The sequence below is a fragment of the Topomyia yanbarensis genome, unplaced genomic scaffold (genome assembly GCF_030247195.1).
Source record: "Topomyia yanbarensis strain Yona2022 unplaced genomic scaffold, ASM3024719v1 HiC_scaffold_165, whole genome shotgun sequence".
Classification (NCBI taxonomy): domain Eukaryota; kingdom Metazoa; phylum Arthropoda; class Insecta; order Diptera; family Culicidae; genus Topomyia; species Topomyia yanbarensis.
In genome coordinates, this window is record NW_026683344.1 from 15,029 (window position 1) to 27,263 (window position 12,235).

Sequence of the window (12,235 nt, forward strand, 5' to 3'; positions counted from 1 at the left end):
TTCCTTGTAACGTTCCTTTGGATTAAACGGATTGAAACAGAGTATGCGCTAAGTCATGCACTTTCTAATTTGTTGTTCAACACACTGCCATTCTATGTTCAGTTATCATGTTTTATGAGATATATTATATACAAGGAACGATCAGGTTATAATGGCAGCTATACGAACATTTGAGTGGAAAGTTAAATTACCCTTTTTCTGAAATGTGCTTTCCAGAAGATTTTTTTACAATTACATAGTTACATTTACTGAGATAACAACAAACATGTGAACTTTTCCTTTAAAGAATCGATATTATAAAATCGTCCAATGCCAGTCCTTCATTATACCGACGTTGGACGACGTCAAACAAATCGTTTAACAGGTGTCCATTATTATACCTGTATTTGACAATTTTGAAATAATTTCTCGAGTGTCTGTCAACAGAAATCTTCAAATAGGTCGATCGCAATCATTTTGTTTGGTGAGACTTCCCATGTAAGTTTTTGCATACTCATCATAGAGAGCTGGAAGTTTATTCCAAGAATACGATTTTACCGCGCAAGCACGTTTATCTCTACCTCAACTTGAACCATTATTATTTAAATTATTCATCGGAGATTCGCGACAAGAATTAGAAGAAATAACCACTTACTTGATTGTCGAAGTAAATCGTTCTACAGGTCAGTAGTTGTATATTCTACCACTTCCTCATATCTTTCATTTTCCTGGGTCATATCGACACTAATCATAAGCGGTTCCGCCATCGAAGCTTTTTCCACAGCTCCATCCTTACTCCGTCCCGACACTAGCCTTGCTGAATGATCATTCGAATGGTTTTGCTCGTGTTTCTTCCTGCTTGTTGAAGTTGAAAATGCCGCCGGACAGACCCGACATACGTACGGTCGTTCTCCGGTGTGCGTTCTTTCATGGGCTAGGCAGTTCACTTTCTGCACAAATTCTTTTTCGCAGAATTGACACTTGAAATGCCGGTTACCCTCGTGGATATCAACGTGGAGCTGCAAGTTTTGCTTGCAGTTGAAAAGTTTTGGACAGTACGGACAGAGTAGGTTTCTCTCAGGCAATCTGCGTTCGTGTACCATAACAATATGTTTGGTCAGCGAACTCTTGTATGGAAAACGTTTTTCACACATCTCGCACCGGTACTGATTCAGGTGCCGGTTCCGATGGCAATGAAACTTACTGTACACTTCGGTTACAAAATCACATTTTTCGAAATCGCAAGTATACTGCTTCGGACCAGACGTATTGTTTCTCTTCATCAATCGACAGTTTTCACCAATGTGTTTACGCTTGTGACTCTGAAAATTAGCTTCGTGGTTGAACCATTTTCCACACTTTTTACACTCATATGGTTTTTCACCTGACCACAAACATCTACTCATTATTTCGTAATAGAAACAAATCTTTCGACTAACCTGTATGTATTCTTACGTGTCGCTTCAGCAATGCATTATCCCGAAAGGCCTTACTACAGTATTCGCACTTGTATTTACCCTTTTCCACTGCACGATGCTCCGCTATATGTTTTTGAAACGGCCGCTTCAAACTAAAGACTCGTCCGCAATAATTACAGTTATGACCAATTTGGCTCGTATTGTGCAAATTGTTCTTATGACCTGCGTAAGACTTTTTAGTTAGGAATCGCTGCGGACAGTGTTCACAACGTATCGGATAGAGGTGCATACGTAAATGTTTGTTGAGTAGCACTAGCGTTTTGAAAATCTGAGGATGTGTTTCTGTATCACACACCTTGCAGGTGTAAGGTAGAATATCGACGTGACTTTCGATGTGGGCCTCTAGGGCTTCGACGTTCTTGTGCTGAGTGCTACAAACGTAACAAGTGTTGGGAGCAAACTTGACATGATTCTTCTCCTGACCACGGATGGACACATTTTTTTCCTCATTGCCACAAGAAACCTCTTGTTTTATATGCATTTCAGATTTGTCTTCTTTGAAAAAATCTTCGCTCGGAGAAAAATGCGAGTTTTCAAAGGATGCTTGCTGTAATGACGTATCCTCATCCTCCATTTGGTTGTGCTCATCAATCAAATGCTCCTCAAACATCCCCACAAGCCCACTTGACGATTCATCGTCACTTCGAACTTCAACTGTACTGTAAACTTCTTCTGATACTTCGTATTCTATTTTCGTAATATCCGCTTCCTCCGTAGCTTCCTATAAATATATCTCTAAATTGTCATCTGAAATTAGAACAACACCGTGTCAATTACCGTACAAATTAATATTGATTCATCCTGCTTAGAGCTATCCAACAGATTGAACTGATCGTCTTCCTTCACATCAGTCGCCGGTCTACGGTTATCATACAGCTTATAGTGATACATTAACTGTTTATTCTGGACCAGCTCCTTTAGGAAAGTTTCCTGTCGCTGAAAATCCATACGCACATTGAATGCCATGTCTAGTTGTGAGACACAGCTGGAGCATATTTTGGTAGGAACAATACCGTCCGTATCAATATTCAAACCGGCAACAGTGTTGATAACATCGAACAACGTAGTGTTGTGTATCTTGGAACTGAAAGGCACCAGATCAGTTCTTTTTTTAAGACAAATCCTACAGAAAAGAGTTCGCAATTCGATTATCTCTACTACTTCCGAAATTGAGCTATGTCTAGGATTGATCTCTTTATGTTCGGATTTTTTAAGTGCTGTTTGAAAAGCATTGATGGTGGGGAGCGCCGTCGGAAGAGCTGAAAATAAATTGAAAAGTAAAAAATAACTGGATAGCAGCAGTTTCAACTCACCATTATTTGGAAGTCTATTATCTGCATCCAATATTGGAAAATGATCCGAGCATATAAATTTATTTTTGCAGCGAAATGGTCTGTTGCCTGCACCAACAAAGTCAACCCATTTCTCGCGAAGTTCAGGATCTGATGGAAAAGGATGAAAATCAACGGTCCGATCCGCCAAATGATTTTTTCCATTGCTACAATTGGTTATGCAGCACCGTAGCACCATTTTTGTTATATGAAAATTCTATGAAACTGTTTAAGCTGTGCATAAACTTCGAACCAATGAAACATCAAAATTTAAAAAAAATCGCTGCCACAAAATTTGAAAAATCGCTATCTTTTGTTTACAATTAAATGGTATATTAAATTTTATCTGTCAGAGGGCTAGATGTTGTTGGCTCGAATCAAAACTTATCGAAAGCTGTCCAGTTAAACTCATTCCGGAACCGGTTCGGATTTCTGAATGGAGTCATATGAGAAAAAATCTATAGTATATATGACCACACTTTTATGGTTGTTTTGACTATTTGCCAAAAAAGTAGGAATGACCATGAGATCGGTAATACTAAACTTCTGTATCGTAAACAATACTAGAAAAATTGTTTACCGCTCAACTATAGTGTTGGTATTTATGACAATTTGAACATGTTCACTCCAACAATATCTATCATCTTAAAACTGATAATGGAATAGTCCGAATCACTATTAAAATAAAGTTAAAATGAAAATATGAACATCTTAAATATAACCAGTGTCATTGTTATAACTACGTTTTGCTTCATTGTTCTCTACACTAATGTATAGTTGTTATGAAAACACAAAGGTTCAATTAACTGAATACACCGTTTATGTGGACGAGACCTATTTCGTAAGCACCATTTGCGTATAGTGCTTTTCAGCTGACTATACATTGTATTATTACCAACTATGAAACTGGTCAATTTTTGCGTTCCCAAATGTATACCTACATGTCACGGCCATTACAGTGAAAACCCGTATACATAACATATGGGCGTGCTTTGAAGACTTTTCGATCTTTTACGATTACAATAATTTTGCGGTAAGACGATGGCCTTACAAACCATTGCATAATCGAGTCCTAGCCTGGAAGGGTTCTTAGTGACCAAATAGGAGTTAGCACTAGCCTTAAAGGTCTCTACACTAAGAATCGGCTTCTAAGTCTGACGAAACAGAAAGTCGAAACGGAATGCAGTACCAGGAGTTTGCTTTACTTATTAGTTTGCATCAGGTGAGCAAATACTGAAATTTTATATGATAGATGAACTGTAATGTTCTCAAACCATAAATTTTTCGATTTATTTTTTTAGCGTGACTGCAGAAGAATGAGACTAAAAAGGGTTTTTTGAGATCATCATTGAGGATTATTAGATTAGATCGTCGTAAGTTTATCGAAGCTGTCCAATGCTACAACGAACTATCCTACCGATCTATTGTGGAAGAGGGTGAACAAGAACTACTATGTACCGTTCTTGCGTCGGATGGTCAACAAAAATCGCGCATGCTGGCTACTCTTTTCAAAGATGAGCGCTGTCAATTTTTTTCCTGCGTATTCTATTTTGCAGAAAATGTATTTGGACCGTTGTTACGTTTAAGTTTGTTTGCTGCAATAATTAGAAAATATTTAGAATTTAGAATAAAATGTAAACTCAAAACGTGAAAACAAATGCATCCCTACGCACACCGATCGTGCACAACCCTGCGCGAAGATTTCTCATTTCACCCGTCAACCAACAAACATGTGGCTGTCTCGTTCAGTCAATCTATGCTGCGAATTCTCACTTACTCACCTTGGCAAATAGGAGAGCCTTTGCTCAGAGAATACACACGTACGGCGATGCAAAGGGAGGCAAGCAAAATCAGACCATCGGACCGCTGCTAGAGCGGAGAGCTTTACGTTCGTCATTCGCTCATTCTCACACATTATAAGACTCATCGAAGGGGTGAGCATACGATTGTGACCAAGAGCAGGATTAGTTTTACCCAGTTCGCGCACAACGCTGCACGCAATAGACCGTCGCCGGTCAGTGTCATCCGGTTCGTAGGGACGCCAATTAAAGACACGGCAGAAAATTGTTTGTTCCGCGAGAAAAGCATCCGCTTTGCCGAATTTTCAGCAGTAAGATCACTGAAGGCAAGGTAAGCGAAACCAGATCGCATTTATGCCGTGCTAAACTCAACTTTTACGGCTTAGGGAAAATCACAGTCTGGAGTGTGGACGCTAGCGCCGCCATCTTGCAAGGGAGCCGGCAAAGAATACCCGGTGCAGACAATAGTAAGCATGAACATAGCGCGTGGATGAAAGTTCAGCTTAATAAAGGCATTCGCTTGTATTTGTCACAGATTTTATCCTGCTCATTGGGCAACTAGCCACAGCTGAACAGTTTGACATCCACGAGAAAGCAAGGCTACCGTGCGATTCATCAAACCGTGAGAGAAGTTTTTCGGAACAAATCACGTGGCGGATTGCTTAGACCAAGAACAAAAGCCTTCCATCGGAAGTAAGTTTCCCGCCATGCTTGAGCACCTGCAATGAGGCTGATCGCTTTGCATCGCAGGGTTTTTGTTTTATATTGCAGATTCTCGTCAGCAAGTAACCATCCGACAAATCCACAAGTCACGTCGTCCCCTACGGTCAAGAATCCGAGACGGTCATCACACTTTTATAGCAGCTGGAGTACAGTTTCGGAAGCAGCATGTGGCTGGGTGAGCCAACAACGGACAATTGAACCGGGACGCTGTGTAATAGGCCGCGAAGGCGTGTGCGTAGGCGAAGGCGTCGGGAGAGGAAGAATAGAAATGAGCGGTATTGTTTATGCGTAGAGGGGCGCCCCGGAAGAAAGCAGTGAGTAAAACAAAATATGTGCGCAGTATCAGAACAGAGTAGAGAAGGGAGCGAGATGCAGTTGAATAGGAAGTAGAAAGGAGGAGAGTAGAGAAAAGAAGGAAAATGAAGGTGAAATTGAGTTTGAGGAGGGCGAAGCAGCGCCAATAAAGTTTTATGTTGAATATGAAGATTTGTTGTGTTTTCAGTTTTGTGAGCGCATTTTCTGAGCTTTCCGGGACTGCTCGAGGTTTTTGATTCCCCCTCGACAGTCGCCCATGTAACACCGTATCATTCGTCGTTCAGAGCTGCAGGATTTTGAAGCCTTGCTTCAGACTCACCAGCAGGCAAGCACCAGTGATGGTTCTACCATCCTCGATCGAGCGGTATTTGGGCACAATCTATTGTCTGCTAGTAACTTGCCGCTGTGATTATTAACTAATCATTATTTCAATAAAAAATATACGGAACTCTTTAATTCACCTACCTTTACCATCCATCTAGTTATATTAACAGGCGTCTTTTTCAAAGTAACAATATCCTTTCTCAAAATAACTAGTCACCAAATGTCAAAGTCCCTATGTTTTAGTTATTACCTAAGAGAAGAGAAGACAATCGCGTAGCTAATTTGATCCAGTCCTAACCTCAATATTGAACCATAAAATAAAATAACTGGATAGCAGCAGTTTCAACTCACCATTATTTGGAAGTCTATTATCTGCATCCATTATTGGAAAATGATCCGAGCATATAAATTTATTTTTGCAGCGAAATGGTCTGTTGCCTGCACCAACAAAGTCAACCCATTTCTCGCGAAGTTCAGGATCTGATGGAAAAGGATCAAAATCAACGGTCCGATCCGCCAAATGATTTTTTCCATTGCTACAATTGGTTATGCAGCACCGTAGCACCATTTTTGTTATATGAAAATTCTATGAAACTGTTTAAGCTGTGCATAAACTCCGAACCAATGAAACATCAAAATTTTAAAAAAATCGCTGCCACAAAATTTGAAAAATCGCTATCTTTTCCCACTGAGAAGTCCAAAAAATTGTTTCAAAATCGTTCAACACGGGTCCAACGATGGACGTTCGTTGAACGGTTATTTGGACGATGTCTAAATTGGTCCAACGAACGTCCTTCATTGGACGATTTTGAAACCAACCCTTCTTAGAGGGTTGTTTACAATTAAATGGTATTAAATTTTATCTGTCAGAGGGCTAGATGTTGTTGGCTCGAATCAAAACTTATCGAAAGCTGCCCAGTTAAACTCATTCCGGAACCGGTTCGGATTTCTGAATGGAGTCATATGAGAAAAAATCTATAGTATATATGACCACACTTTTATCACAGAGAACAGACATCCATGATCGAATAAAAACATTTAAAAAACGTGTGTAAACATTTGAATTAATATACAATAAACACAAGCGCCGCCGCACCAACCTATCCCAACTATCCGTCGAATCCATTCCGGAACCGGTTCGAAATCCTGAATGGATTCAGTATGGAATCTTGCTCAAAGAAAACAACCGATTCCGACTCTATCGGTTGATGCATTTGAGCTGGAATTCATGCTGGAAGTCGGAACAGGTTCCGGACTAGTTTGACTGGGTAGAGGAATAACCGCTGTCAATTCTGTCGAACTCAGCCACAAAAAAAACATGACGACAGTAGCGCACCTGGTTTGGATATCCCAACTACCTTCGAAACCGTTAAAGATTTTACACAAGTTGAATGCTGAAGATGGACGTCTGTTCTCTGTGCTTTATGGTTGTTTTGACTATTTGCCAAAAAAGTAGGAATGACCATGAGATCGGTAATACTAAACTTCTGTATCGTAAACAATACTAGAAAAATTGTTTACCGCTCAACTATAGTGTTGGTATTTATGACAATTTGAACATGTTCATTCCAACAATATCTATCATCTTAAAACTGATAATGGAATAGTCCGAATCACTATTAAAATAAAGTTAAAATGAAAATATGAATATATTGAACCAGCTTCTGATTGGTCATTTTGCCAGCGATGAACGTTCATTATATTTACAAACGGGATAGAAAACAGTGCTGCTGAATCTATTATGGCTGCTTCTAATATACATCAACATTTCAGCCAATTGAATAAAAGTCCTGAATGACGATATAGCTACGTGTATTGTTAATAGAGACATGAATAATAATTACATTAAATTTTTAAATGCAGCTAGCATTGTAAATTCATGGTTGAAGTGCGAGCTTAACTTATCTCGCTCATTATTCCGCTACCGAGTTGAATTTTATGAAAAATACACATGAATCAACATCTTTACCCTTGGTAGAATCAATTTCAAATGTTTTCTGAGTTGAAATGATAACAAATTAAGAGAAATCAGCAAAACAAGTTTGTTTACAAATCTTATTAGCCCTATTCAAATGTTGATATGGTATTATTATAAACGTTAGGTCAACATACACTCAAAAAAAAGTAAACGTTATGCCTATTGATTTTACACATAGATTTTTGCAATTAACGGAGGCATATAGACACTATTTGCTGGCACATAAACCTAATGTGTGTATTTACAAGAAATATTAATCTTACATTCCATATCAACATTTGAATAGGACTAATCAGATTTGTAAACAAACTTTTGTTTTGCTGATTTCTCCTAATTTGTTATCATTTCAACACAGAAAACATTTGAAATTGATTCTACCAAGGATAAAGATGTTGATTCATGTGTATTTTTCATGAAATTCAACTCGGTAGCGGAATAATGAGCGAAATAAGTTTGTTTACAAAAGTTTCATTAGCCCTTTTGAAGAATTACTATGGCATTCACATTTCATAACAATTAGGCACATAAAACCCCATTCTATACCAATATGCATATATAACTTATGTGTGTGCATACATAGTTTATACAGTTGACACATAGAAGGAATGTGTGCGCGTGATAACAATAGCATTTCTTCTTCATATGAATTTTAAGCGGTTTGAAGCAAATAGAATTAACGTTTGGATTTTTTTTCAGTGTAACTACGCATATTGTTACACTGAACATTCCACTTACAATAGTCATGCTTGCAATAGAATGTTCAATATTACTATTATGGTACAAAGCTCGAGTATAGTAAACGTGAGCATGGATATAGTTAAGGTGAGCTCATGCGATAGTCGGTTAAAAACCACTATACTCGCAAAGTCCAAAGAGAATAGGGAAAGAGACGAGTAGTGTGAAGCCAAAAATACCTTATTGAGCAGACCAATCGTGCAATGTAAATAAACATTACTCATGCCTGAGTTGGAGGAGATAAGTATTGTAAATCTATCAAAAAAGAAATTTGAATTTTCGTCAGAATTTAGTGCAATCGTGATTGTAAGGTGCATTCTAGAGTCTATGTATGAGTAAAAAAAAGCTTTAGAATTATTTCATCTCTTTGTTTCAAAATGCACATCGTTTGATAAACAAATCCAACGATCGACAAAAGTTTTAAGTTTTGTTTTCAAAATATAATAGGAGTCATTTAAAGTGCTGCCTTTGGAAACGGTTGCCAAATTCTAGTGTTGAAATCATCGTAAAGGGAGTGTTGCCGTTTTGACTGATTTTCACTTTCTTTTTGGCAAAGTCTAATTAACCTCCTCATATGGTAAGTGTTACTATATAATTTTTCTTAGTGCATGGGTGCCCTCTAAAAACGGTTAGTTTCAAAATCGTCCAATCACAGTTTATAAAGAACAGTTGCGCAAAGGCTGAAGCAAATCTACCTATTGAACACTAAAAACGTCTACCTATCGGACACGAAGAATAACAATGCTCGAATGCCTGGGGAGTATCGTTATTATGTGATTATAATTATGAGAAAAAATTCAATGATGTAATATTAACATTATTTAAAACCAGGAATTTTTCGCTTAACGACAATTATTGAAAAATATGTGTTCACTGATATTCAAATTTGGTACTATTTCAAACACCGGAACAGCTCTGGGTAGTGTTAATAATCTTCTACCGACAGTGGAAATATGAAGGTATTTCTCATAGTTAAAGTGCAGCTAAAATTTTGACAAATTTGTGTATGCATTCCACTTATACATATGTACTTATTCAAATTTATCTTAAGCTGCAATTTCGACTGTTTTTGTCACACCCCAATCAGACGGCAAGCGGTAAAAATCAATGCATTTCGTTCTTAGTTGCGAATCAGTTGAGAACCGGAAAAAGATTAAATTCTTTATACGATGTTATTTATCGTACTGATTTTTACAAAATAATAGTAAACACTTAATTTTAAATTTTTAAATGCACAAAGTTAACTTTTAACTGAAGCGTTCGGGTGAAGTCATTTGAAATTTAACTAAAAATAAAAGGTTGCCAAAATTTAAAAAAGACCAATGATTGGTCCAATGTTGCCAATCCTCTTTACGCAACTCTACTATTAAAAACTCTGCGTCCAATGAAGGACGTTCGTTGGACCAATTTGGACAACGTCCAAATAACCGTTCAACAAACGTCCATCGTTTGACCCGTGTTGAACGATTTTGAAACAATTTTTTGGACGTCTCAGTGGGTGGGAGGGAGAAACTAGAGCACTCTAGGTAGAGTGTGGCCAAGAGGCCATGACGTATCCAAACGAACATGGAATTTGACTTATACACAATTGAGATATCTGACGTTTAAAATACGCACACTGAGATCTTGCATTTTTATACTTCCGCCCTCCCCTTAAGCCCAGAAGCGGTTTGTTTTCCTCCCAATTCTCCGTGTAAACGATTTGTTTTCCTCCCAATTTAAACGTCAAAACGGCAAAATACCAACGCAGCTGGATAAGTCAATAGAAATACGCCAAATTTCATGTTCGTTTGGATACGTCATGGCCTCTTGGCCACACTCTAACTCCCGGTCAAACCATTCGGAATTTGATTCGGAATCCTGAATGGAGTCAGTATGGATTCCAAATCAAATTCAACAACCGATTCTGAGTCGGAATCGGTTGTTACATTTGATTTGGAATCCATAATGACTCCATTCAGAAATCCGAACCGGTTCCGAAATGAGCTTAACTGCCCCACTGAGACGTCCAAAAAATTGTTTCAAAATCGTTCAACACGGGTCCAACGATGGACGTTCGTTGAACGGTTATTTGGACGTTGTCCAAATTGGACCAACGAACGTCCTTCATTGGACGATTTTGAAACCAACCGTTCTTAGAGGGTGGGCTAGAGTGCTCTAGCAGAAACCGGAGAAACCAGCCGCCTGGCAACCCTATACCAACATATCCCGGTCAGCGTGGCAAGCAGAAAGTTAGCAAAAGTTGAGCAAAGCGAAATTGATGCTGGCAGACAAAGAGAATAGTGAAAGAGACGCAGAGTGAAAATCAGTCAAAACGGCAACACTCCCTTTACGATGATTTCTACACTAGAATTTGGCAACCGTTTCCAAAGGCAGCACTTTAAATGACTCCTATTATATTTTGAAAACAAACCTTTTGTCGATCGTTGGATTTGTTTATCAAACGATGTGCATTTTGAAACAAAGAGATGAAATAATTCTAAAGCTTGTTTTTACTCATACATAGACTCTAGAATGCACCTTACAATCACGATTGCACTAAATTCTGACGAAAATTCAAATTTCTTTTTTGATAGATTTACAATACTTATCTCCTCCAACTCAGGCATGAGTAATGTTTATTTACATTGCACGATTGGTCTGCTCAATAAGGTATTTTTGGCTTCACACTATTCGTCTCTTTCCCTATTCTCTTTGCTGGCAGAGTTTCTGAGAGCATTTTGCGCGATTTGTGCGAGAATAGGTTTGTTCCAGTACCAGGAGAAACTGGAAGTACTCCGGAGCAAACAGGGAGAAAATCGTTCCTGTACTATCTTCTTCTCTTTTTTCTTCTTCTGGTGGCAAACCGGAGTGAAAAGGAGCAAGAATTTTTTGCTCCGGAGCAACAGGGAGTAACTTCCATGTACTGGAACAAACCTAATTCTGACAACGAATTCGCTCAAATGAAACTACCGTTTCTGACAGAAGCGGTTAAACCTATAGGATACGTCAAACCATGGATACGTCATGGCCTCTTGGCCACACTCTAACTAGAGTGCTCTAGTTAAACCAACCGCCCAGTAAAGTTCAGCCGGAAATGAACTGGAATTCTGGCTGGTTCCAGTTCGTACACGGGCTCCAGTGACACAACCGATTCTAGTTAGAATCGGTTGTTGCACTGGAGCCGGAATACGAACTGGAACCAGCCAGAATTCCAGTTCATTTCCGGCTGATGCTGCTCACTTTTATCCAGAATCCAGTCAGAAATGTACGGCCAAGATCTCTGCACGCTTCCTGCCACATCTTTGTCAGATGTTTTGCTCGATTCGTGCTAAATTCTACCAGGTAGGAACTGCCAGGATCTTTGCACAGTTTATGTCCGAGTTATGCCAGGGTTTTGCTCGCTTCCTGTCAAAATTTGCCAGAAAACGCGAGCGAAACCGAGTTCGCCCTAGCTCAACTAACTCGAAAGGATACGCGCAAAAATCTGACATGGCTGCCAAACCAAGACTTACAGAAATCTAGCAGAGCTGTCTCTGCCAGAAAATTTGCTCACTGGGATGGAGTTTGACAGCGACCAACATATATGGGGCG

At 38.9% G+C, this 12,235-nt stretch overlaps 1 protein-coding gene and 1 long non-coding RNA gene across 4 annotated transcripts; one reads left to right on the top strand and one right to left on the bottom strand.

The window, feature by feature from the left end:
* Positions 1-485: 485 nt before the first annotated feature.
* Positions 486-6,118, bottom strand: LOC131694824 (zinc finger protein 791-like). 3 transcript variants are annotated; one of them, XM_058983327.1, is made up of 5 exons: positions 6,091-6,118; positions 2,771-2,899; positions 2,235-2,716; positions 1,419-2,178; positions 486-1,363 (listed from the first exon to the last, which is right to left on the bottom strand). In XM_058983327.1, exons 1-5 carry the CDS (start codon positions 6,101-6,103, stop codon positions 657-659), a joined length of 2,091 nt encoding a protein of 696 aa, XP_058839310.1. In that variant the 5' UTR covers positions 6,104-6,118; the 3' UTR covers positions 486-656. The 3 variants fall into 3 exon arrangements, with proteins under 3 accessions (XP_058839310.1, XP_058839309.1, XP_058839308.1); XM_058983326.1 differs by lacking the exon at positions 6,091-6,118 and adding an exon at positions 3,730-3,824; XM_058983325.1 differs by lacking the exon at positions 6,091-6,118 and having other exon boundaries at positions 2,771-3,316.
* Positions 4,742-5,794, top strand: LOC131694825 (uncharacterized). Its single transcript, XR_009306546.1, has 3 exons — positions 4,742-4,918; positions 4,974-5,054; positions 5,123-5,794. It is a non-coding gene; the product is annotated as an uncharacterized LOC131694825 (long non-coding RNA).
* Positions 6,119-12,235: the final 6,117 nt, after the last annotated feature.

What these genes read in the sequence shown, in the direction of transcription:
- LOC131694824 (XM_058983325.1), bottom strand. Translation starts at nt 2,987, where the DNA reads ATGGTGCTACGGTGCTGCATAACCAATTGTAGCAATGGAAAAAATCAT. An exon ending in AATCAATATTAATTTGTACG is followed by an intron (nt 2,179 to 2,234) that starts GTAATTGACACG and finishes ATATATTTATAG; the next exon opens with GAAGCTACGGAGGAAGCGGA. An exon ending in ACACGTAAGAATACATACAG is followed by an intron (nt 1,364 to 1,418) that starts GTTAGTCGAAAG and finishes GTTTGTGGTCAG; the next exon opens with GTGAAAAACCATATGAGTGT.